Source organism: Elephas maximus, chromosome 15 (assembly GCF_024166365.1).
Source record: "Elephas maximus indicus isolate mEleMax1 chromosome 15, mEleMax1 primary haplotype, whole genome shotgun sequence".
NCBI classification, from domain to species: Eukaryota; Metazoa; Chordata; class Mammalia; order Proboscidea; family Elephantidae; genus Elephas; species Elephas maximus.
Genome location: NC_064833.1, coordinates 75,920,931 through 75,945,300, shown reverse-complemented (window position 1 = coordinate 75,945,300; position 24,370 = coordinate 75,920,931). Strand labels below are relative to the sequence as shown.

Genomic DNA, 24,370 nt, shown 5'->3' with positions numbered 1-24,370 from the left:
ATTTAATTAATTCTGCACATAATGGCTAGAATTCTAATAATAATAAACATTTGCTAAGCATTTCTTAGGTACCAGGCCCTTTGCTAAATGGCTTATGCGCATTATCTCATTCCATCCTCACAACAACCCTCAGATTATCATGCCTACTTTATGAATAAAGGGAGAAAGTGGTACAACTAGAATTTCATCTCAGATGGTCTGACTCCAGAACACTAACCAAACCCCAAACTCATTGCCATCAGGTCAATTCTGACTCATAACAACCCTATAGGACAGAGCAGAACTGCCCCATAGGGTTTCCAAGGCTGTAAATCTTCACAGAAGTAGACTGCCACATCTTTGTCCCTCAGAGCAGCTGTTAAGTTCAAACCATCATTCTTTGGGTTAGCAGCCAAGTGCTTAACCACTGCAGCACCAGGGCTCCTTCCAGAGCTCTAAATTACTCCCTAATAAGGATAAATACCTCAACTAACATGTTTTAAATAGAACAGCTTTATGAAGATATAACACACCCATTTAAAGTGTACAATTTGATGGCTTTCAGTACATTCACAGAGTTGTGCAATCAGCACCACACTTTTAGGACATTTTCATCATTCCAAAGAGAAACCTTGAGCCCATTAGCAGTCATTCCTCATCCACCATCCCCTTTCCAACTGTAAACAACCACTGATCTACTCTCTGTCTAGGTTTGCCTCTCTTGGACACATCATTTAAGTGGAGTTACATGGTCTGTTGCAACTAGCTTCTTTCCCTTAGCATGTTTTCAAGATTTGTCCACGCTGAAGCATGTATCAGTACTTCATTCCTTTTTATTACCAAATAATTTTCCATTGTATGAATACAGCAAATGTTATTTATCCATTCATTCACTGAACATGTGGGTTGTTTCCACCTTTTGGCTATTATGAAAAATTCTACCGTAAACCTTCATGTACAACTTCTATGTGGACATGTTTTCACTCCTCTTGGGTTTATACCTAGGAGTGCAATTGCTGTCTTACTGTAACTCTGTTTACTCTTTTAAGGAAGTGACAGACTGTTCTCCAAAGCAGCTACACCATTTTCCATTCCCAGTAGCAGTGTATGAGGATTTAATTTCTCTATATTCTCCCCAACACTGGTTATTTATTATCTCTCTTTTTGATTGTAGCCACCTTTGCGGGTACAAAGTCTTATTTGATTGTGGTTTGATTAGCCCCGATGGCTAATGATATGGATTATCTTTTCATGCACTTAGTAGCCATTTGTGTATTTTCTTTGGAGAAATGTCTGTTCAGATGCTTTGCCCATTTTAAAATTAGATTCTTTTTCTTTTGATTGTCAGGTGTTAGGAGTTCTTTATACTCTAAGACTCTACAGAAGAATCCTGATCAAAAGGGGAAAAATACAGAACAGAATTTTAATTTCTCATGGAATATAGACTTTCTGGAGCCACTGAGGCTGAAGGAACCCCCAAAACTATTGCCCTGAGATAATGTTTAAACCTTAAACCAAAAATATGGTGAGTAGTATCTGGGGTCTTAAAAGCTTATGAGCGGCCATCTAAGATACTCCACTTGGTCTCACCTGTTTGGAGCAAGAGACAATGAAGAAAACCACAGACACAAGGGAAAGATTAGTCCAAAGGGCTAATGGACCACAACTACCATTGCCTCCACCAGACTGAGTCCAGCACAACTAGATGGTGCCTGGATACCACCACCGACTGCTCTGACAAGGATCATAATAGAGGGTTCTGGACAGAGAGGGAGAAAAATGTAGAACAAAATTCTAACTCAACAACAACAACAACAAAAAAAAGACCAGACTTACTGGTCTGACAGAGACTGGAGAAACCCTGACAGTATGGCCCCAGGACATCCCTTTTAGCTCAATAATGAAGTCACTCCTGAGGTTCAACCTTCAGCCAAAGATTAGAAAGGCCGGTAAAACAAAATGAGACTAAATATGCACAGCAGCCCAGGGGCAAGGATAAGAAGGCAAGAGGAGACAGGAAAGCTGGTAATGGTGACGAGAAGGCAAAGGTGTTCACATGTCCTAGGGTTGGCAAACAATGTCATAAAACAATATGTATATTAACTGTTTAATGAGAAGCAAGTTTGCTCTGTAAACCTTTATCCAAAGTACAATAAAAAAAAAAAAAAAGGGTTAAAAAAGACCCCTGAAGTCTTCTTTAAATCATGCCTTGGAGTCGATTCAGACTCATATAATAGTTTAGCTTAATCTGTAAACAAAGTCTGCCTTGAGCAGTGTGCTCTTTTAAAGAACTAACTGTACGGGATCAAACTGACAACAGCAACTTGAAAGGTTTAGACGGCAAGCTTAGGGGGCTGTGAGTTTGTATTAATGGGGGAAGAACAACTGGGGAAAGGAGGGTGAGGGTGGCTGCACACCTTGAAGAATGTAATCAATGTCACTGAACTGCATATGTAGAAATTGTTGAATTGGTGTATGTTCTGTTGTATATATTTTCAACAACAACAAAAAAAGTTTTTAAGAGTTCTTTATATTCTAAATAAAAGTTCACTATCAGACACATAATCTCCAAAAATTTTCACACATTCTATGGATTGTCTTTTCATTTTCTTGATGGTATCCACTGAAAACAAAGTTTTTAATTTTGATGAAGTCCAATTTATCTCTTTTTCTTTTATCACAGTATTCTGGGTGCTATACGTAAGAAAGCTTTGCCTAACTCAAGGTCATGAAGATTCACTCCTTATTTTCTTCTAAGAGTTTTATATTCCAGCTCTTATGTTTAGGTCTGCAATTCATTTTGAGTTAATTTTTGTGCACGGTATGAAGAAGCCCAACTTCATTTCTTTGCAGGTAGATGTCCAACTGTCTCACTGCCATTTGTTGAAAACAATAATTTCAAACCAGGAACATAAAACTATTTAGAACATTTTCAAGACAGTCATTCCCACCTCACCACTCCCCCTAAAAAAACAAGGAAAGTAATTTTCAGTTGCATGGAAGACAGTGCACACTTATCCAAATTACTGGGAACCCTATAACCAATCCTAAGTAACTACTAACTTGTAAAAATTATTGATATTAATATATTTCAAAAGGTAGAATGAAATGAATGATGGCAAGTGAAAAAAGGCTTAGTGGGGAATTATATAGCATTAAATGCTTGTATTAGAAAACAAAAATTTAGACTCAGTAATCTAAGCTCCTACTTAAATCAGAAAGAGGAGAGCAAATTAAACCAAAGGCAAATGTAAGGAAGAAAAAAATAAAGATGAGAGCAGAAACCAAACCAAACCAAACTCACTGCCTTCGAGTTGATTCCGACTCATAGTAACCCTAGAGTATAACTGCCCCACAGGGTTTCCAAGGCTGTAAATCTTTATGGAAGCAAACTGCTACACCTTTTTCCTGCAGAAACCAATGAAACTGAAATCAGAAAAAAAATTCAAAAACCCATAAGGCCAAAAACTGTCTCTCTGAAAAGTTGCTAAACCATTAGCCAGGTTGGTCAGCAAAACAAGAAAACAAAAAAAGAGGCACAAATTGCCAGGATCAGACATGAAGGAGCTACAGATCCTGTGGACATTAAAAGGACAATAAGGGAATCTCATAAACATCTTTATGCCAGTAAATTTGGTAACTTGAATGAAATGAACAAATTTCTTGGGGAAGGGGGAAAAAAAGGAAGCTAGCAAGGCCCTCACAAGAAGAAAGAGGTAACCTGAATGAAGATTACTCTAGCTCAAGAAATTTGATTTATAGTTAAAAACAACCAACAAAGAAAACTCCAAGCACAGATGGTTTTACTGGTAAATTCTAGCCAACACTGGAAAAAAAAAAAAAAAAACAGTATTGAGGCTATCACAAAATCTTCCAGAAGAAAAGAAGAAGAGGGACACCTCCCAGCTCCATTTTATGAGGCCAATATTACCCTGATTGTAAGACATTACAAGAAAGCTACAGACCATTATCCCTTATGACCAGTGTCACAAAAACCCTCAATAAAATATTAGCAAATTGAACCCAACATGCAAAGTTGGTTCAACATTCAAAAATCAATCAACATAATTCACCATATTAACAAACTAAAAGATTATGATTATACGATCATCTCAATATAGTAGGAAAAAAGCACATACAGGTTGGAAAGAAATACTGCCTTTCATTTATAGAAGACATGATGACTTACATAGATAATCCCTATCTGTTAAAGTGCTATTAAGACTAATACATGAGTTAAGCATATACTAGCAGTCAATAGGAAATTGGAATTTTAAAAAAGTACCTCTTATAAAAATATCAAAAATAATTTAGGTATACATCTAACAAAGTATGTTTAAGATTTGTATGCTGGTAACTACAAAATTTAGATGAGAGATGCCAAAGAAGACCTAAAAAATGGAGAAATATAACCTTTTCATGATTGGAAGAGGAGCCCTGCTGGCACAATGGTTAACGGATGATTGGTGCTAACCAAAGGTCAGTAGTTGGAACCCACCAGCCGCTCCAGGGGAGAAAAGACCTGTCCATTTCCTCCCATAAAGATTACAGCCTAGGAAACCTTATGGGGCAGTGGTACTCTGTCAAATAGAGTTGCTATGAGTCAGAATCAACTCAACAGCACACAAAAACAAAAGCAATCGGAAAACTCAATATTGTTATCAGTCGTTCCAAATTTGATCTATATACCAGATGCATTACAATCAGAATTCCAGGAGATATTTTGTAGATATCAATAAGCTGATTCTAAAATTTATATGGAGAAGCAAAGGACATAAAATACCCAAAACAATTTTGAAAAAGAAGAAAGTTGGGAAACTCACACTAACTAATTTCACAATTACGATAAATCTACAGTTATCAAGACTGTGGTACTGGCAAAAACAGAGTTATATATATCACCAGAACAAAAAGAGATTCCAGAAATAGACCCACATATATATGGTCAGTTGATTTTATAAAATAACTTTACTGAGGTATATTTTGTGTATCATATAATTCACCCAAAACCTGTCAGAGAAGGAAAATGTTTGCGGTTTCCTTCTCTGACAGGTTTCCATCTTACAAAGGTTCTGGCTTTTGCAGGTTTTACTGTATTTTCCACTAAAATAAGTGATAGAAAAGTGGTAAGACTGCACCCTGTCAAAGGTGGAAAACTTGCAAAACCTGGAAAAACAAGGCAGTCCTATCAAGTTATGGCTCTTACAGGTTTCACTGTATTTACAAAACACCTATCTTATAAAGGACACACGCGCAAAACTCAATAAAAAAAAAAAAAAAACCGAATTAAAAAATGGGCCACAACAACAATAACAAAAATACAGATAGGAAACAAGCTCTTAAAAGGATGCTCAACATAATTTGTTGTTGTTGTTGACAGAATATTTTTAAATAGTAGTATAGCAGAAAATATAGCTGACCATGTCAGGATAATAATCCATTTTAACTAGGCAGACTGCTAAAAAAACGAGTATCTACCTAAAATTAACTTTGCAAATATTTTTAGAAGAGTACTATCAGGTGTGAACTTTCTTAACCTTATAATAGCTTGAGGAACTACATTATCTAAGAATAATAAGAGAAATTAACTGTACCCATGGTTTTCTTCATAATATTGTAGAACACACCACCCTGTTGGAACATGTGAGGAAGTCCCTTTGCGTAAGACCATACATCTTCTCCTGTAAGATAAAAATAGATACAGTATTAGCAACAAACAAGAGAGTTCAACCCAGGGTTGCTTTAATATGGATTAGTCCGGAACAGAGGTTGCACTGTAAAATGCACGACCTAACCAAAGGTTGCAGCTACTGCCAACTGTCATAGAAGGATGCAGGCCCAATGCTTCAAGACCATACGGCTTTTTTAAAAAAGCCAGAGATCCAGGTTTTTAATGTGATTCTCCCAATTTTTAAAGGTAGGAACTAATTCAAAATGCCCAACAACAGAAAATGCTATAGAAAGATATTTATTTTTCTGAAGTAGAATATAGAATTGTATATTCTGTTTATACTTACATTAAAACTAAGTAAAAACAGATGGAAGGGGCCAGAAAGAAAAGCAAAGAGATACAAGCTAATTAATGTATTTTGTTACTGTTCCAAAATTGATTTTTTAAACAGAAATTTTTGGGGGGGAAATGACTTGCTGAATGGATTCAAAATAACCTTCAGATCATGTAAAATCTACAAGCAAACCACCAATTTCACAAAAACATTTTCTTAAAAACACCCTTCGACAGGCCTATTTCAGTAAGAAGTACAAATGAAAAAGAATAATAATCACTGTTCAAGAAGTCAATAAACAATGAAAGAAAGAAAATTATTTTTGGTTTGTAGACTATGTTAGTTTTTATTTGCTTCTTTATACTTTACTTTCTAATCTGATAATGTATATGCAATAACTTTTATAATCAGGAAATTTTTGAGTTAAGGTTAACTTTTATCTTTCCTATTAGCAAAGATCTTATACTGCTAGATCTAAGCTCTGAATGGTGATGGTTGATGATGCTAATCAATCACTATGTATTTACAACCTCTCAGAGCTCTAACTTCTTCCTGTATTCGTAAACATGAACATAAATTTGTACAGCAGCTGGCTAAAGTTATGCTCAGTAAACTGGTTTAAAGTACACAAATTTAAAAAGCCTTGGTACTGAACGGTTTCATTTAACCAGAACATTTACTTATACATAATACTTGATTCACTGACAATGCAGTACTATTAAAATATGGTTATACTTAAGGGTGAACTCACAGAAGTTTAATTTTGTATTCTGAATATTAATAAAATCCTTTTGCTGTCGAGTTGATTCTTGCTCAAAGTGACCTATAGGACAGAGTACAACTGCCCCATAGCACTTCTAAGGCTGTAATCTTTACAGAAGCAGATTGCCACATATTTTTCCCACAGAGTAGCTGGTGGGTTCGAACCGCCAACTTTTCAGTTAGCAGCTGAGCTCTTAATCACTGTGCCACAAGGCTCCTTTGGCTATTAATAAGAGCCCCCAAATAGAGAAATATTAATAACTCTGCTAGAAGCTCTGATTCCTGACCTTATCATTAAACTTCATTTGAATAAACTATTTCTATGCTTATGTCCTGTCACTACTACTTAATATATTTATTTTATAAAATATTCTAGAATATAATTTATTTGGAAGAAATCTCAAAAGATTATATAGCAGCACTTAACTTTTTCTGGTAAGAATCTGAACAGGTGCCAAAAGAATGGTAAACACTTCAGAACTGACCACCTGAATATTCGTAAGAAAAATTATTTTTCTTAGTACTTTACATACCTGAGTACGGTAGTCCTTATTTACGCAGACAGATCACTTCTTACTTTATTGCTTTGTTTTCATTATCACCCCCTAAGGAGCCTTTTTAGATATTTTCCTAATAACCACCACCAGCCCAATTTGAATACAACAGATACAGTGCATACCTATTTTTGTACTTTATGTATATCTGAGCTTTATACTTAAAGACTTTTTTTCATCCTTCCTCTCCCAAGAACCCATTTTCACCCCCTTCAGAGTGCTAACGGTCTCATTGAGCATGCATGCTCTACTGCTGGAAGAAAAGGGTAAACATCATCTAATGATCCCTGGTGGTGCAGCGGCTAAGAGCTCAGCTGCTAACCAAAGATCTGTGGTTGGAACCCACCAGCTGCTCCAAGGGAGAAAGATGTGGCAGTCTGCTTCCGTAAAGATTACAGCCTTGGAAACCCTATGGGACAGTTCTACTCTGACCTGTAGTGTCAATATGAGTCAGAATCAACTCAACAGCAGTGGGTTGGGTTTTTGGGTGACCTCTGTTAGCTACCCAGTTCTGCGCAGGTACTTTACATACATTTTTTGTCTTCATTGCCTTTTTTTTTTTCTTGTCTTGGTTTTAACAATTTAACACCAACCACCAAACTGCTCCTGTTCCTCAAAGGCCGATAAATGCACTGCCATCGAGTCAATTCCAAATCACAGCAATTCCACAGAACAGAGTAGAATTACCCCATAGGGTTTCCAAGGAGATGCTGGTAGATTTGAACAGCCGACCTTCTGGTTAGCAGCTGAGCTCTTAACCACTGTGCCACCAGGATTCCATACATTCTTTATGTGTCGCTTTCTCCAGAATCATTCAAACTGGTGATTAGTTAGGTAGGTATCTTTCCTGCATGTCTCTCTGCATATGAATATCACTGCCCTTATCATACTGCAGGTTCATTTAGTTTACTTTTCTGTCTCCCCTTCTAGACTAGAAGCTTTTCAGTTTCAGGAAAAGGTCAGTGGCCTATCTGACTTCCTATTCCCAAGGGTACGGCACAGGGCACAGTGCTTGACAGACAGCAGCACTCTTAGTGTTGGTTAAATGAACGCATATGAAGGAATATTACAAATGAGTTTTTCCTTTTACACAATGCCTAAAAGCAGTCCAGAAAAAATTTAACTAAAGCAGCACAATAACTGTTCTTTAATGTTACACAAAATATAACTAATGGTACCATCCATTTTCTCTTTAAGAATCTAACAACATGTAGAAATGGTTGAATCGGTATACGTTCTGCTGTGTATATTCTCAACAACAAATAAATTTAAAAAAAGAAGAATCTAATAAAACAAAATCATAGCACAAAGAGAAAGAATTGTTTTTCTACCATTTCAGTAGAAAGCAAACTCTTAGAGAATGATTGTTCCATAAAGCATCTACAAATCTTATGTTAATTTACATTTTCCTATTAGTATTCAATTAGCTTTACTTTATAATTCAACTGTCTCTTCATAATGCAATAGTAAAATCCTTATATTTGATTTAGCGTGTGTGTATGCATATATAGAGAATACTCTATACCACTGTCATACATAACTTCTGTTTTCCTAAAATCTTTCCTCCTCACAGCCTTCCACTGTCCTACCTGAACAGTGGCTATCTATGGCAATGGTGTTATGATTTTTTTAACCTGATTTTTCTATTTAAAACCTATATTAAGTAAATTTTAATTTTAAAAAAGTACATTAAAATGAGTATTACTCTAACTTTTTCTAATAAAATCATGGGGCTAAAACTGTTCACCATTCTATAATTTCCTAATTTTCGATATTTAAAAATATAATTTGAAGTTACTATTTGAAATTCATGCTGCAAATGAGTAAAATTTAACATTTATACAAAATATATTTTTAAAACCCCAAAAGAAATATCTAAAACTACCTCTGAACTCAACTATATGCTACCATAAAATAAACTGACCAAACTGGATTTAAACCAGGCACACAGGACTGTTAGTAGTAGAATCTCAAAGGTATTCACTGAGAGAACTGTTGCCATGTCTCTACTCCTCCTGTAGATTGTCTTGTCTAAACATTTATCTACCTGATCTGCAGTCAGAACCTTTCCTAAGAAAGACATACCTGTTTCTCTCCTGATACTCAGTCTCTTAAGTGTATCCAGCCCATGCAGCTTTCAGTGCCATCATCATCATTAAAGGATATCCTTCTCATACACATGCATGCACACAAGCACAATTGTGTGTAAGTGTGTACACACAAACACAAACACAGTCTGAAAGGATACAATCCCATATTTAACAGAAAGAAGTACTGTCACATCTTACTTTATACCTACTTCTCTGAGTTTTTAATATTATTTTGTAATTGAAAAAACATTAAGGAAAACCTCAAGGTGCGATAATGATATTCAGATACAATGTCACCCAAAATGTAGGTGTTTGAATTCCAACTGTAATTCTGGAAAATTCTAAAGCATTTACAATATCAAGAGGTATTATGAAATTACAAAATATTGTATACTTTAAATTTTTTTTTTAAATACTCATACAGTGCTTTCAGGACAAGAGAAGGTATATCGAAATCAAATAAGTTTCTCAATTCCTGAAAGGCTGGTAATCTTTGTAGTAAAGCAAGGTAAATAATATCAGTAGTAGTTAAATAACTCCAAATTGACAAATTCTAATTTTCACCTAAATCTATCTTTGCCTCTTGGGGGGAAGAAAAAGGACTAGTTAACGGAATACTAAGAAAAACGAAATTAGCCTAGTATTCATGATGGATGATGTACCATCTATCATCTCTACCACAAAAGATGACCCATAAAAAACTGATCTACGAGAAACTTCAGTAACATTTTGCAGTGCCTTGTCTTGTTCACTATTTCTACTCAAATGTTATAGAATTAGTAAAGAAGACAACCTGCAAAAAATTAAGTTCAATAATCTCTAGCGGTTTGGATAAAGCAGATTAAAACAGTATGTGAAATACTACAGGTAGAACCTTTTTTTTAACTACCATCACAAGACTCAAAGTGGCTAGTTCTATGAACGATTCATACCGAACAAAAGACAGATGCACCGTGTTGCTCATAGAAATAACAAATATAAATTCTATTTAATAAATATTCTACTTAGAAAAAAAAGGAAAAACACACATCCTTGGCTATCTCAGTCAATGTAATGAAGACATACAATTCTTTTCATATTTAAATATTTTAATCAAATATGAGAAGTTTTTCAAAATGCTATATTGGTGATATTTTAGTTCTATATTTTTTATGCATATAGAAAAGAAAGCTGGACATCTGTTGATGAAAGCTATAAAAGCACTGGATTTCCGCAGTTCAGATCCAACAGGTAAGTTTATGGAGGGCAAGCAGTGTGTCTCATTCATGTCTGTATGCCTAGCATGATCTCTAGCTCATAGCAGACATTTATTTTATTGAAATAATCTTCATTCATTCATTCAACAAGCATTTCTTTGGTACCAACAAGCATCGCCAGGACTTGTACTAGGTAAAAAGGTACACGTCACTGAATAAAACAGCCATGTTCTCTGCTTTTGTAAAGCTTATAACATAATGTGAAAGTAAACAAATAAGTACATAATGCAACAAATATGATAATTAAAACTTGTGACAGGTGCTATGAGGGAAATGAACAAGGTGCAATGATGAGACCTACTTAAGAGTGGTCAACAAATATCTACCAATCCCTTAGGTAGGGTTGTCAGGAGAAATCCTCTCAACATAGTGGTATTTAAGCCTAAACCTGAAGGATGTGATGGAGCCAGCTATTCAAACACCATAAAACTTGATGAGTTATGTTCTAAAACTGTCATAGCAGCAGTTTACACCTGGTAATTCACAAAGTAATTTCTGCACTTTGCAATTTTCTAAATAAGCTCTGCCATTTTCCAGCCCTCTCCGATCTAAACATCAATAATTTCCCAGCACTCTTTACATATGGCTATATGTATATAACTATCCCCAAACTGACATTTTTACAAATGCATCACTTTTTATAAAGAATATCTTCTACATAATTCAATTAGATGAAGAAAACTAATATTTATGAAGGATCTAATAATACAGAGCAGACACTGTACAAGTACTTTACCTTAAAGCAAAGTCTCTCCAGTATAAAATCAGCAAGCCACTCTGTTACACTCAAACTGTGCCATAGTAGTAGAAGTAGATTTAAAGATACTCATGGATTTGTTGGGGGCAGCAACATAAATGTTGGGGGAGGGGAAGTGTGAAGAAGGAAGGACCATAACAGGAAGATATTATCTTTGAGAATTCAATGCAGTCCAGAGTCTAGTTCTCAGATATTCAGGTTCAGATACCCCAAACCAAACCAAAAAATAATTATAAATTAGAATATTTTAATAATTTTCATTATGAAATATATAGCACAGTGATCAGATTTTTCAGACTGTTCATCATAGCTCACCCATGCCATTGTATTAATCTATGATGGAGAACACAGCCTCCCCAGTGGACAGAATCCTCATATGCACTCTCATTATCGCTACAAAGCTAAGTGAGTGACCAGAATAGATGCTTGATGAATATGGAATCAGGTAAAGGGACAGACATCATTCATCCAGGCCATGGTGAGGCCTGATCAAATATTCCTGTCCTTCAACAGAGTACCTATCTAGTTGCTAGAATTTTCATGAACCCAACTGAAACATCCTTTTCCTTTGTACAGCAACGTATATAAACACTGCCAAATTCTGCTTTTCAGACTTTTTTCCGTGCTCAGTGCTGACCATCCGTTCCATTTCTGTTGACAAAGCCTTTCTTCAGTTATGTTAGTGTCATCTATTTAGTTCAGTCAAAAAACATTTCAAAGTGCCTACTACCTGCTGGAAACTCTGGTGGCGTAGTGGTTAAATGCTACAGCTGCTAACCAAAGGGTCAGCAGTTCAAATCCACCAGGAGCTCTTTGGAAACTCTATGGGGCAGCTCTACTCTGTCCTATAGGGTCGCTATGAGTCGGAATCGACTCGATGGCACTGGGTTTACTACCTGCTAGGCACTGTACTAGGTGCTGGGTGAACAATGAAGGACATGAGCCACATCCTCAAGAGTTCATCTTCCTGTTTCTGACCCAGGAGATTGATGGTCTTTTAAAATGCCTTCTGCATATATCTAATTTCATCCATTCTGTGCTGGTATTATTTAATTTTCAGAGTTCTTGAAGTCCTTTACTGTTGCCCTGATATACTATCTACAAGATGTATTTTGTGTAGAGGAGGCAATCGAAGTACTAGGGAGCTAAGTAGCTTGCCTAAAATCACTGTGTTAATAAGTAGTGGAGCCAAGATTCAAATTCCAGGTCTGTCTGACTCCAAAGATCACACAGTCTTTCCTCTATTCCATGCAGTCTCTAGTAAACGTTTCCCCTAAAATCAGTTTCCAAAACTCCGAGAGATAGAAATACGTAGTCTCTAGCTCAGTTCCTGATGTATCTTCTAACTCAATTACTGTATCTGCTAAACTAAAATCAGCAATACCAAGTATAAATTTGTACATGGTTTTTAGATCTCTTATTATATAACTACTAGGTCCCCAAACTTAATAAGCCAGGAGTAAATAACCTTCCCTCCAGTAGGTCGTGGCCTGACTCACTGGTATTTAGTACCCGTAAGAAAACAGAAACAAAACACAGATCACTTTTCTAGTTGAAAGCTTTTCTAATTTCAGCAAAAATAAGGCCCTTCCAACATGTAATATATTTAAATTTTTCTTCATACTTTAAACCTTAGTAAAGCATATTAACAGCGATGAAACCACAAAGATTAAGCAAATAAAAATGGTAAAAACTGCACCATTAGATGGTATCACAAATCAGCTAAAGCTTTAAACTATGTATTTGGTTGATATTTTCCTTTAACTTTGCTGAATTATTAAGAAATACTTCTTAAACGACTCCAATACCATCTGCCTCTGTTTCTTACGTTTCTCAGTTGCTATACTAGTTCTTTATAATCAATAACAAAGATTCACTCGGCAGTGCAATTAGTTAAACACAAACCGTAGAAAAGAAAAACGTGATGAACTAGGGAAGGGAGAACGGGAAATGGAAGAGAGAGAATATTAGGTGGGGGTACAGTGAGAATATAAAAACCAGAAACTGCAATTCATCAGACAGGAAGTCCTGAAATCACCTGACATGCAGGAAATGAAATTTAAAAATAAATGAAAGAGGCAAGGTGGGCAGGCTCAAGGCTTACCGGGCCTAGGGGTGTAAATGCAAAGGCTTTAAATGGATAAATTACAAGTCTTTAAAAAAACAAAAGAACAAGATCTATTTAAATAATCTGGTGACAGTTAAGTCACTCACTTTCTAGTTATGTTTTCCTCATATGTACTCAATAGAGAACCACATTAACATCTATCCATTAACTGTCAAAAAACTAAGTTTCTCCTAAAACATATAGTTTTTGTACAACGACCACAGATTTTCCCCAAAGACAAGAGAAAAACTCAGTGTGTTGTATTCACAATTAAGTTACATACCATCCAAGATAAACTGGTCTTACCCATTAACGTTGCTAAAAGACACAAGGAGTACATTTCTTTATCAGCTTGCTCCTGAAGTTCCCTAGACGAAAGTTTGCTCGTAACAGCAATCTCTTCTTGTTTCACAGCGTGGGCTGAGTGTGCTGCAGTAGACTGGCCACCTTCCGCTTTACTTTTTAGAATCTCTATTGTAATTCTGTCACCATGCTGTAAAGGAACTGGCTCCTTTTCCATTCCTGCTTGGGGTGGCATTAACTCTTTAGGAGGAAAACCATATCGAATACACTGCAAATATGGTGGAATGTTGAATTCTCTGGCTATACTTTCCTGAAGTTCAAAATAGGTTGTTGAAGACTTAAGTGTAACCATGGACTGTCGTCCATCATTAGTTGTTATTCGGATTTTCTTCTCCTTAGAAGTTGTTGGTGAATAGGGAGCCTTGGTAGGTGTAGCAGGTGCAGAGGATGGACCATCACGAATGGCACTGGGAGAAACAGTCCTGGGCTGTCCTTTCTGTTCTTGTTTTAACTTCTCTGTTTTCCGTTTCTGCATTACAGAAGCCTGTTCCGTAATATTCTGTTGAATAGTTCTTTCAGTTTTACTCATATTTAGCTCCTCTTTGTGCAAAGTTTTTGTTTTCTGTCCAGTAAGAATAATTTTAGTTGGGAGCTGAGGCTCTGACTCTTGTCCTTGTACGTCTCCAACTCTTTGGGCATGAGCACCATCTATATTTACAGGAGTATAATCATCAGGATTCTTTTTGGCAGTCTGATGCAATATAGTATTGACAACTTTCTGAACTAGGATTTCACTCCCGAATTCACCAGGAAAGTGCTTGGTAACAAGTTTCATTGCAACATCATAAACATTACTATTCAAAGAGGAATCACTTTCATACTGGAACCAGTATACTGTTTCTCTGACCACTCTTCCACCCCATTCCAAAGTAATAGGAAAAGCTTCCGGCAGATTGTCATACTCTTTACCATCCCAAAAGTGTTTGAATCCACAACCACATTTGCCACCAGTGGACCTAGAATTAGTTCTGTCCCCATCCAAATACACAATAGACCCATCTCCTCTGACCCTTCGCACAGATGTGCCATGGCACCAATTACATGCCGTTAGGTTACTCAATCCATAGTCTGGTACCAAAACGTCTTTCACCGAATCATATGAGCAAACCAAATTGTTCAAGGGAAAGCTATAATTTTTGTCAGGCCTCAGCTGTCCATGAGTACTTTTTGCCAGGTTATACAATTTCCCTCCTGGAGCCAACCACTCTGGAGGAACATGAAGTTCAGAAAGGGCACCACAGAGCAAACATTTGTGAAGACGATTATCCATTACTGCTTTTTTAGCAGCTGCTGTGACTTCTTCAGGCTGAACTCCTATCACCCCAGTCCTCCTGTAGAAATACTGATGGACATCAGCAACCAAACTAGGATGGATACCATGTTTGTCCATAAAGACTTCTTCCATAGCAGCCACAAGCCTAAGTAGGTATTTATCCTGCAAACTTCTGTCACCTCCAATAACACAACCGCCATCATCCTCAAGTTTGATGTACTTTTTAATAAGGTCCTGAGGCACACCCCATGCTTTAGGAAGCAAATTCATGGGCAGTTTGGGTAAAGCAGCCCCTTTTATGCCTACCAAGGGGATATAATGGTTTCTACCAGAGCTACTCCATGCAATGCAGATTGGTTTGTTCAAATGACCATCTTTTCCAGTGCACTTCTCTGCAGGGATGAGCCCAGGCAGAAAGGTGGCTGAATAATCACCAGAGCTTCTCATGCCACTGAGAGAATCTAACAGAATAATAGGACGATGTAACACATTGGCAAGGCCAAAGATGTGGATGTTCCTCAGCCCCAAGGGAACGCCCTCAGGTGGTACAAACAGAGGGTCACACTCATTGATAATGTCCTCCCACTCAGCGGCATCGATGAAATCATGGAACAGGGCTTGATATTGGGCCAGGTGCTGCTGAAAGTGCTGTTTAAGATTCTCTCTCAAGGCATGCCAGAAGAGCTCCCTGCCTACTAGAGCCCGGGACACAGCATGCACCAGGCAGTGTCCATCCCCGTCCACATGCACTGGAATGAGACATTCCTGACTTTTATTGGCCCGTTTGATGTCTTCAAGAGTGTCATGCAAATACAGGAGGCTTCCAGAGCGGTCTTTGCCATAGCCCACCGTGTTAACATGCTCCGGCTCGATAAGGAAGGCGCGGTCACCCAGTAAAGCGCAATCGAACAGTTCACCCTGGTTCATGTCCCGGAGCAGCTTAGCCCGGCCTGTCTGTTTGTCCATTCCATAGCGAGCTAATATGGGCGACAGCAATTTGCAGTGGTAGTTGGAAAGGCCCATCACCTTTACCAGTTCCGTGTTCTTCTTGGGTGCCCCTGTCACCCCTAGCAGCGCGTTCCGCAGCAGATTGTGTAGCACTACGTCCGGGTCAGTCACCTCTTCCACCCCCAGCAGCTGTTGCTGCTCGTGCCGCTGTCCGCACTCGGTGCACTCGATGCTGACTGAACCGGAGGCCGGGAAGAACAGACGCGCCTGGCACTTTGGATCCGGGCAGCTCCCGGAGAGGATTCTCCGGTCTCTCCGCTTCGAGAGCCCCCCCGGAGCAGCCGCCGCCGCCGCCAGAGGCGGCGGAGTCTGCGGAGCCTCCGGGGGAGGAGGCGGCGGCGGTAGCGGAGGAGGCGGCGGCGGCTGAGACATAGCTCTCGGCTGTCGTGTCTCGCTCCGCGTCCCAAGCGACCCTCAAAGGCTCATAGCACAGACACCCACCGGCCCGACTCGGTCTAGTCCAGGCCCAGGACGAATCACTCTCCTTTCCCTACCAGCTCCTCCTCCTTCTCCTAAGCAAAAGCGGAAGCGCCCGACGTTGTTTCTCTTCTTACTTCTTCACTGCTGTAGCCGTTGCCCCGAACGTAACGGCCACCACCCCAACCCGCACTCACACTCACTCACTCTCGCTCTCTCTCCCTCAGACACACAGACATACACGCCCTCACGCAAAGTGCGCAGGCGCAGCTTCCGGGCTGCCCTCTGGGAATTAGAGTCTTCCTGCCCCTCTCCTGGCTATTAAATGCTGCAATCCTGGACCCAGAAGAAACTACAAATACCGTGAGGCCAAGCGGCGCAGCGCCGGCAGAGAGGAGGAAGAGGAAGGCAAAAGGAAAGGGGGCAGAAAGGAGAGCGGTGATTCGCGTAGCCTGCCGGAAGTTGTAGTTTTAACTGCATCTTTTTTTTGTCATCTTCCCCACTCTGGGGCCCAAGTAAGACATCCTAAGACACCACATTTCCTAGGATGCTTTGCGGTGCGTCCGGTACCACTTCCCCTTGGGCGGAGAGGAAAGTACAGGGAAGCTTGGTAAAAACGGCGTTAAAGGGAATGGGTGTCCGAAGCAGGGGGACTGAAGTTCACAACTCCTAGAAGGGGTGGGGAGAGGAAAGGTTCTCAGTGAAGAAGGTACAGTAAATAAATGTCCAGGGGTATGATGGGCTGGGAAGTTGAATGAAATGGTTAGTAGTCTCGGCTGGAGGTCATATGAGAAGGGAGAAAATAGTGAATTGATTCTCGGGGTGTCTCTCAGGGTCTTTTTTCCGCCCCACCTCGCCATCCTCATTTCTACTGTTATCCCAAGCCACTGAGGCGCCTGAGCAGCTACCCGCCTTTTCTGCCTTTTTTTCCTCTCTAGGCAGGGTCGCTGAGGCGCCATTTGGTTTCTCGTTGCCTGTACGTCTTTGCCATTTACAGTACAGATAACAATATCTTGGGTCGTACAGAGTTTTATATGCATATACAGAACCTACTAACGAAATATGATTCTGTTTGCTTCTTATACTCTCTCCAGAGAATAACAGCTCTCACTTGTTAAGTTCTTAACATATGTCTGGCACAGTGTCAAGCATTTACATACAAGAAATCATTTGACCTAAATCATAATTCTATTAGGAAACATGTATAGAGAGGAAATAACTTGCTTAAGTTCACACAGCCGGTAAGTCACTGGAGAGACATTCAGACTTAAATATGTACCCATTTTATAGACGGCCATAGGAAGGAAATGTTAGGCCAGTATTAGTACATTAGCTCGCAACTAACGTTTGTTTAGTTTTGTAGAGGGTCAGCGAAAAAGAGGAGCACCCTCAATGAGATGGATTGACACAGTGGCTGCAACAATGGACTTAAGCATAATAACGATTGTGAGGTTGGCACATGACAGGACAGTGTTTTGTTCTGTTATACATACAGTCCCTATGACTCAGAACCAACTCAATGGCATTTAACGATAACATTTGGTTACTATTGTTTTATAGTTTACATAGATAATCTCATCCTCACCCCAGTCCTGTAATACTTTAACCAGGTATTGTTGATCTCATTTCCAGTTGTGGAAACTGAAGCTAGGAGAGATTAAGTGTTCAGATACTATTTAATTCAGATTTCAAATACATAAAAATGCTAACTTCATATTAAAGTAATAAGACTGCTTTACATAGTTATCAAGTAATATGCAATAAAAATGGACATTCCAGGATTTCTTGGTGTCAGAATTTTTATTAAAATATGAGATCTGAATATCTCAAACTAGCAGCAGCAGGTCCAGAAGTTATTAATATATTTGCACAAAAAGGAATCCCTGGATGGTGCAGTTATGCTCAGCTGCTAACCAAAAGGTTGGAGGATAAGTCCAACCAGAGTTGCCTGGGAAGAAAGGTCCGGTGATCTACTTCTGAAAAATCAGCCATGGAAAACCCTGTGGAGTCCGATTTTACTCTGACACTTATGGGTTCACCATGAATCAGAACTGACAGCAACTGGTTTTTTGTACAAACAGGCATAGTTGCATTGACATTATTAAAGTAAAAATAGAGACACATTTAATATAGTAGAAGATAAGAAGCTCAATATTAATGCTCTTAAGCCTAATATTTTACAGTCCAAATTAATATTAATTTTAAATAGCTAGGACCAGATAACCAGTGTTGTTGCAGTAGGAGAATGCTTGTCACTGCTGTTGAGTTACTTTTACTTCTTTCTCTTCCTTTAGAACCTGAAGGGTACTTTTGGGATGAAAGAAAATAAAGTTCAGGAGTTTACTAAAATGAAACGCTTGTACCTTCATTCCAGTATTTTCTAGGCCAAATCAACTATTTTGAGTTTTTACAGAAGGGTGTAACCCTTCTCTCTGTACCTGTTTAGCTGCCTTCTGAACACAGTCTAATTTAGTTCCTTCCATGAGCATGACACAAAAAGTCAGAACAAGAAATACCTGACATATTTTCCATATTTATAGTTGCACAAGACAAATTTTAATAGGTGAGAGAAGAGCAGAAGTACAAGCCAGCATACTTTTTTTTTTTGAGTCATTTGCATAAATCCTTCCATATTCTAAGACAGGAGTGCATCACAATGATAACGTATAGAATTTAAATCTAAGGCAGTCCGCAAACAGGAGTTTCAAGTGGGCAGTGGCTTATTGTGGGAAATTATGTGTGTATCCTAAATTAAAGCATCAGCACTAGGTGTCAGCAAATCACAACCATTGGAGAACTCCTCAAACTGAGAATTGGTAGAATAGCAATAAACGAACAGTGCATACTTAACAAGGACGCTTCTCACACAGTATCTTCCATTCCAATACTAATGTTCACAAAGCCTGCCATTTGCCAGAGTGTGTCCCATAAATTCTATAGATGTCCATATGGATAAACAAATTATGGTACATACACATGGTAGAATACTATGCAGTGAAAAAGAACAATGATGAATCTGGGAAACATCTCACAACATGGATAAAGCTGGGGGGTGTTATGCTGAGTGAAATAAATCAATCACAAAAAGACAAATATTGGATGAGACCACTATCGTAAAAACTCAACAAAAGGTTTACACACAGAGAAAAGCAATCTTTGATGGGTGAGAGGGGGGGGATGGCAAATCAATAGATAGTAGACAAGTGTTAACTTTAGTGAAGGGAAAGGCAATACACAATACAGGGGAAGTCAGCACAGCTTGACCAAGGCAAAGTCATAGAAGTTTCCTAAACACACTGAAACACTTTGGGGACTGAGTTGCTAAGGATAAGGGCTGGGGACCATAGTTTTGGGGGTATCTAGGTCACTTGGCATAACATGGTTCATAAAGAAAGTGTTCTACATCCGACTTTTGGTAAGTAGCATCTGGGGTCTTAAAAGCTTGCAAGTGACCATCTGAGATGCATCTATTGGTCCCATCATGTTCAGAGCAAAGGTGAATGAAGAAAATCAAAGACACATGGAAAATATTTCCCCAAAGGACTAAGGGACCACATGAAAAACTGCCTCCACCAGCCTGAGCCCAGAAGAACTAGATGGTGCCCAGCTACCACCGCTGACTGCTTTGACAGGGATCACAATAAAGAATACTGGACAGAATGGGAGAAAAATATAAAACAAAATTCTAATTCACAAAAAAAGATCAGACTTACTGGTCTGACAGAGACTGGAGGAACCCCCGAGACTGTGGTCTCTGGACACCCTGCTAACTAGGAACTATTTCTTGGTTCAATCAAATATATGAGACCAAATGAGCAACTCCTGCCCAAAAGCAAGATGAGAAGGCAGGAAGGGGCAGGAAAACTGGACAAATGGACATGGGGAAATGAGTGGAAAGGGGTAGAGTGTTGTCACATTGTGGGGATTGCAACCAATGTCACAAAACAATCTGTATATAAATTCTTGATTGAGAAACTAGCTTGAGCTGTAAACTTTCACCTAAAGCACAAAAAAAAAAATTTTTTTTTAAGTTACGTTTGCTTGTTTTGCACATTGTTTTACCTAGATTGTACATTTTGGCGTAAACCAGGGATGCTGATTAAGATAATGGGCAACTTGACACTACTATTGCTATGTAGCTATTCCACACTCCTCTGGCTACAAACCATTTTGAACCTGTAGCACAGGCATACACTTTAGGCGAAGCTCATGCAGACAAATATTGTCTCTCATTATAGTTTCTGCTTTTATTAGTGTGCTGGAAAAGGTTGTCTTCATCTCTGAGATCGGTTAATGCTTGCCCATGTTTTGTGTTAATATATGGGGGTTTTTTTACATGGAATTTTTTAATCCAGCTGACATGTATTTTGTATATGATATAAGGGAGAGATTCAATTTTTATTTGTTTTCTTGCTTATTTATTTTTGCAGAATACCAGTAGTCCCATAATCTTGGATTAAAGCATTTTTTATTTTGTTTTCGTGCAGAACCCTTCAGATTAAAAACCCAATGCTGTAGAGTTGATTCCAACTCATAGCAACCCTGTAAGACAGAGTAGAGCTGCCCCATAGAGTTTCCAAGACTGTAAATCTTTATGGAAGCAGACAGCTGCATCTTTCTCCTGCAGAGCAGCTGGTGGGTTTAAGCCACCAATCTTTCGGTTAGCAACTGAGTGTTCAACCACTGCGCCACCAGGGCTCCTTCAGTGTTTTCATCTGTTAAATGAAAGTGGTAATTGCACTGCCTGGTGATCTGCTTCCATAAAGATTACAGCCATAATCTTCCATAAAGATTACAGAGTAGAGCTGTGGAGCCATGAGTCAGAATTGACTCAAAGGCAATGGGTTTGGTTTTGTTTTTAATAAGATTATGATAAGGATTAAATCAGTGCATGTGAAAGTGCTTAGAACAGTGCCTGGGAAATAGTAAGTGTGCAACCATTGGCTGATATTAATATGATGATAATTCATGTGTGCAGAGATGGAAAAGAGAAGGAAATAAGAGTACCTACTATGTGCCAGATACTTCCATGGTTTCCTTATTTGATCTTTTTGAGTTAGATATCGTTCCCTTTCAACATATGAAGAAACTAAAATTCAGGGAGGTTATGTATGAAAGGAAGGAACCCTGGTGGCACAGAGGTTAAGCACTTGGCTGCTAACTGAAAAGTCGGTGGTTCAAACCTACCAGCCACCCCGCAGGAGAAAGATGTGGGAGAAAGTTGTGGCAGTCTGCTTCCTTAAAGATTACAGCCTTGGAAACCTTATGGGGCAGTTCTACTCTGTCCTATAGGGTTGCTATGAGTCAGAACCAACTCAATGCCAATGGGTTTAGATTTTTTGGTTTTATGTATGGAAGGGATAGAACGAATCATTAGGCCCATTTCTAGGAACAAGGATATGATGAATACTGAAAGCCACATGGCCAGGAGATGAAACAGAGCTGAGGAATGAGACAGAAAATGGGCCTGCAAAATTGTACAGTCCTTTAGGAACAAGGGTTAGTGTTTTAAGACACAGGATTGGGTGAGTGAACCATCTGGTATCAGAAAACTGGTCTCTGAAAACCTGACTATTTTTATGCTGGTTGTATTTTCTGTAAATGTTTCCTGTTTTGTTCTCCCTTTTATATGCTAAAATTATTTCTGAAATATCAGTCTATCTTATTTGCATTTTGGGGAGCAAAAAGAAAAAGGGGATCTTTGGCCGTCTTCTGCTGGAGCTTTCCAGGAGAATGTGTCAGCTAGAGACCAGGTATGTTGAGATTCAAATGCAGGAATCTCAAAACGGAAAAGATATGCAGGAAGGTAAAGGCCGCTTCCCCAGAGGCTTCCGGAGTTTTCTCTGCTCTAGCCTGGAAAGGTTTTGTACAATGTTTCAGTGAAGACGACTTTGACTTGCTCACCTGTCCAGCATGACTCATCCCTAAGAGTAAGTGAAATTTTACGGTATTTATGTTTTTGTGACTTATGGAGCGTGGTGGAAAGGGCATGGACTTTGAAGTCAGATAAACCTGGGGTAAATGCCTGGCTTTGTCACTTATTAACTGTGTAATGTTGGGTGAGTTAGTAAACTTCTCTGGGCGCCTTCATCTTTGAAGTGGGAATAACAAAACCTTTCTCATAGCATTGTGAAAATTGAATGAGGCAGCAGAATTGAAAGTGGAAGTAGAACCTCTGGCACGCACAGGCACTCAGTGCCCTCCCTTTCCGTCAGATTGTGGGTTCAGGGTAAGCACTTGGCCATGTCTTCTATTTATTTTTATAGTTTTCTACTCTGTCTGGTGCAGTGCATAGTGCCTTGTTTACAGTAAGCATCCTATAAATGCTGACTGAGCATTGGCAAACATGCTCAGAAACTGTATATTGGCTAAATAAATCTTAGGTGTATTTTAATATTTATCAATCTATTTATCTTGTCATAGAGGAAAAAAGCTGACAAGTGCAGATAAATAAATGTAGTGTCCCTGCTTGAGGCCACTTGACTCCAGGGGAGATAGAGGCTAAGCTCTATCCCTCTCTCCTTGCAAAGCCTTGGTTCTGGAGCCCAGCGCAGCCTCTGGAGGGCACCTGGTTTTTATTTACGCAGAGGCAGCCATCTGTGAGGTAAGCAACAGTCTCTTCCCTTCTGATGAGAACGGGTTCCTTTAATAAATCATCTGTTATGCTTGATTTAAATTTCTTTGTATTTTTGTATTATGAAATACAGTATAAAGAAAATAATGTGACACCTATTTACCCATGATTGAGATTGCTGTAATTGTTTTTAATGTCTTTTGCTTTTTTTACTTTGTAAAATTTTATTTGTGGTGGCATATATATAACAAAACATTCGCTGTGTCAACCATTTTTACATGTACAATTCAGTGACAATAATTACACCCATCTACCATGTTTTACCATGTTGTTTACCCATCGCCTCTATCCATGTTCAGATGTTTTCATCATCCTTAACAGACGCTCGGTGACCCGTTAGCAACCTCCTCATTCCTCCCTCCCCTGAGCCCCTGGTAACCACTAGTGTATTTTCTATTTCTATCATTTTGCCTATTCTAGACATCTAGTAGAAGTGGGCTGATTTATTTCACTCAGCATAGTATTTTTAAGGTTCATTCATGTCATAGCATGTATCAGGCCTTCATTTTTCTTTGTGGCTGAATAATATTCCATCGTATGGATAGACCACACTTGTTTATCCATTCGTCTGTTGATAGGCACTTGGGTTGTTTCTACCTTTTGGCTGTTGTGAATAATGCTTTAAGTAAGTATCTGTTTGAGTCCCTGCTTACAATTCTTTTAGATAGATACCTAGGACTGGAATTGCTGAGGAGCCCAGGTGGTGCAATGGTTAAAGCACTGGGCTGCTAACCAAAAGGTAGGGGGGGTGGAACCCACCAGCCGCTCCATGGAAGAAAGATGTGGAAGTCTGCTTCTGTAAAGATGTACAGCCTTGGAAACCCTATGGGGCAGTTTTACTCTGTCCTATAGGGTCACTATGAGTACGGATCGACTCCACAGCAACATTTTTTTTTTTTTGTATAGTAATTCTATGTTTAACTTTTTAAGGAACCACCAAACTTTGGGTTTATTTTTTAAAGCATTTTTTATTTTGACTTAATTTCAGACTTTTAGAAAAACTGTAAGAATAATTTTAAAAATTCCCATATACCCTTCAGTCAGTTTCCCCAGTGTTATTATTTTACCACATTTGCCTTATCCTTGTCTCTGTATATTACATATGCAGATTTCCCCCAATCCGTTTAAGAGAAATTTGCGGACATGATGTCTCTTTATCCTTAAT

At 38.7% G+C, this 24,370-nt stretch overlaps 2 protein-coding genes across 2 annotated transcripts in view; one reads left to right on the top strand and one right to left on the bottom strand.

Moving 5' to 3' along the window:
• VCPIP1 (valosin containing protein interacting protein 1) overlaps positions 1-16,816 on the bottom strand; it is a 37,181-nt gene extending 20,365 nt beyond the window's left edge. Inside the window, exons 1-2 of the mRNA XM_049853981.1 lie at positions 13,817-16,816; positions 5,574-5,660 (exon numbers count right to left, since the gene is read on the bottom strand). Coding sequence (XP_049709938.1) covers positions 5,574-5,660; positions 13,817-16,526 — 2,797 coding nt within the window. The 5' untranslated portion in view covers positions 16,527-16,816. The remainder of the gene's footprint in view (positions 1-5,573; positions 5,661-13,816) is intronic.
• Positions 16,817-22,833: 6,017 nt separating this feature from the next.
• Positions 22,834-24,370, top strand: part of SGK3 (serum/glucocorticoid regulated kinase family member 3) — a 219,068-nt gene continuing 217,531 nt past the window's right edge. The window contains exon 1 of the mRNA XM_049853664.1: positions 22,834-23,175. The gene's annotated coding sequence lies outside the window, so the exon portion shown is untranslated. The remainder of the gene's footprint in view (positions 23,176-24,370) is intronic.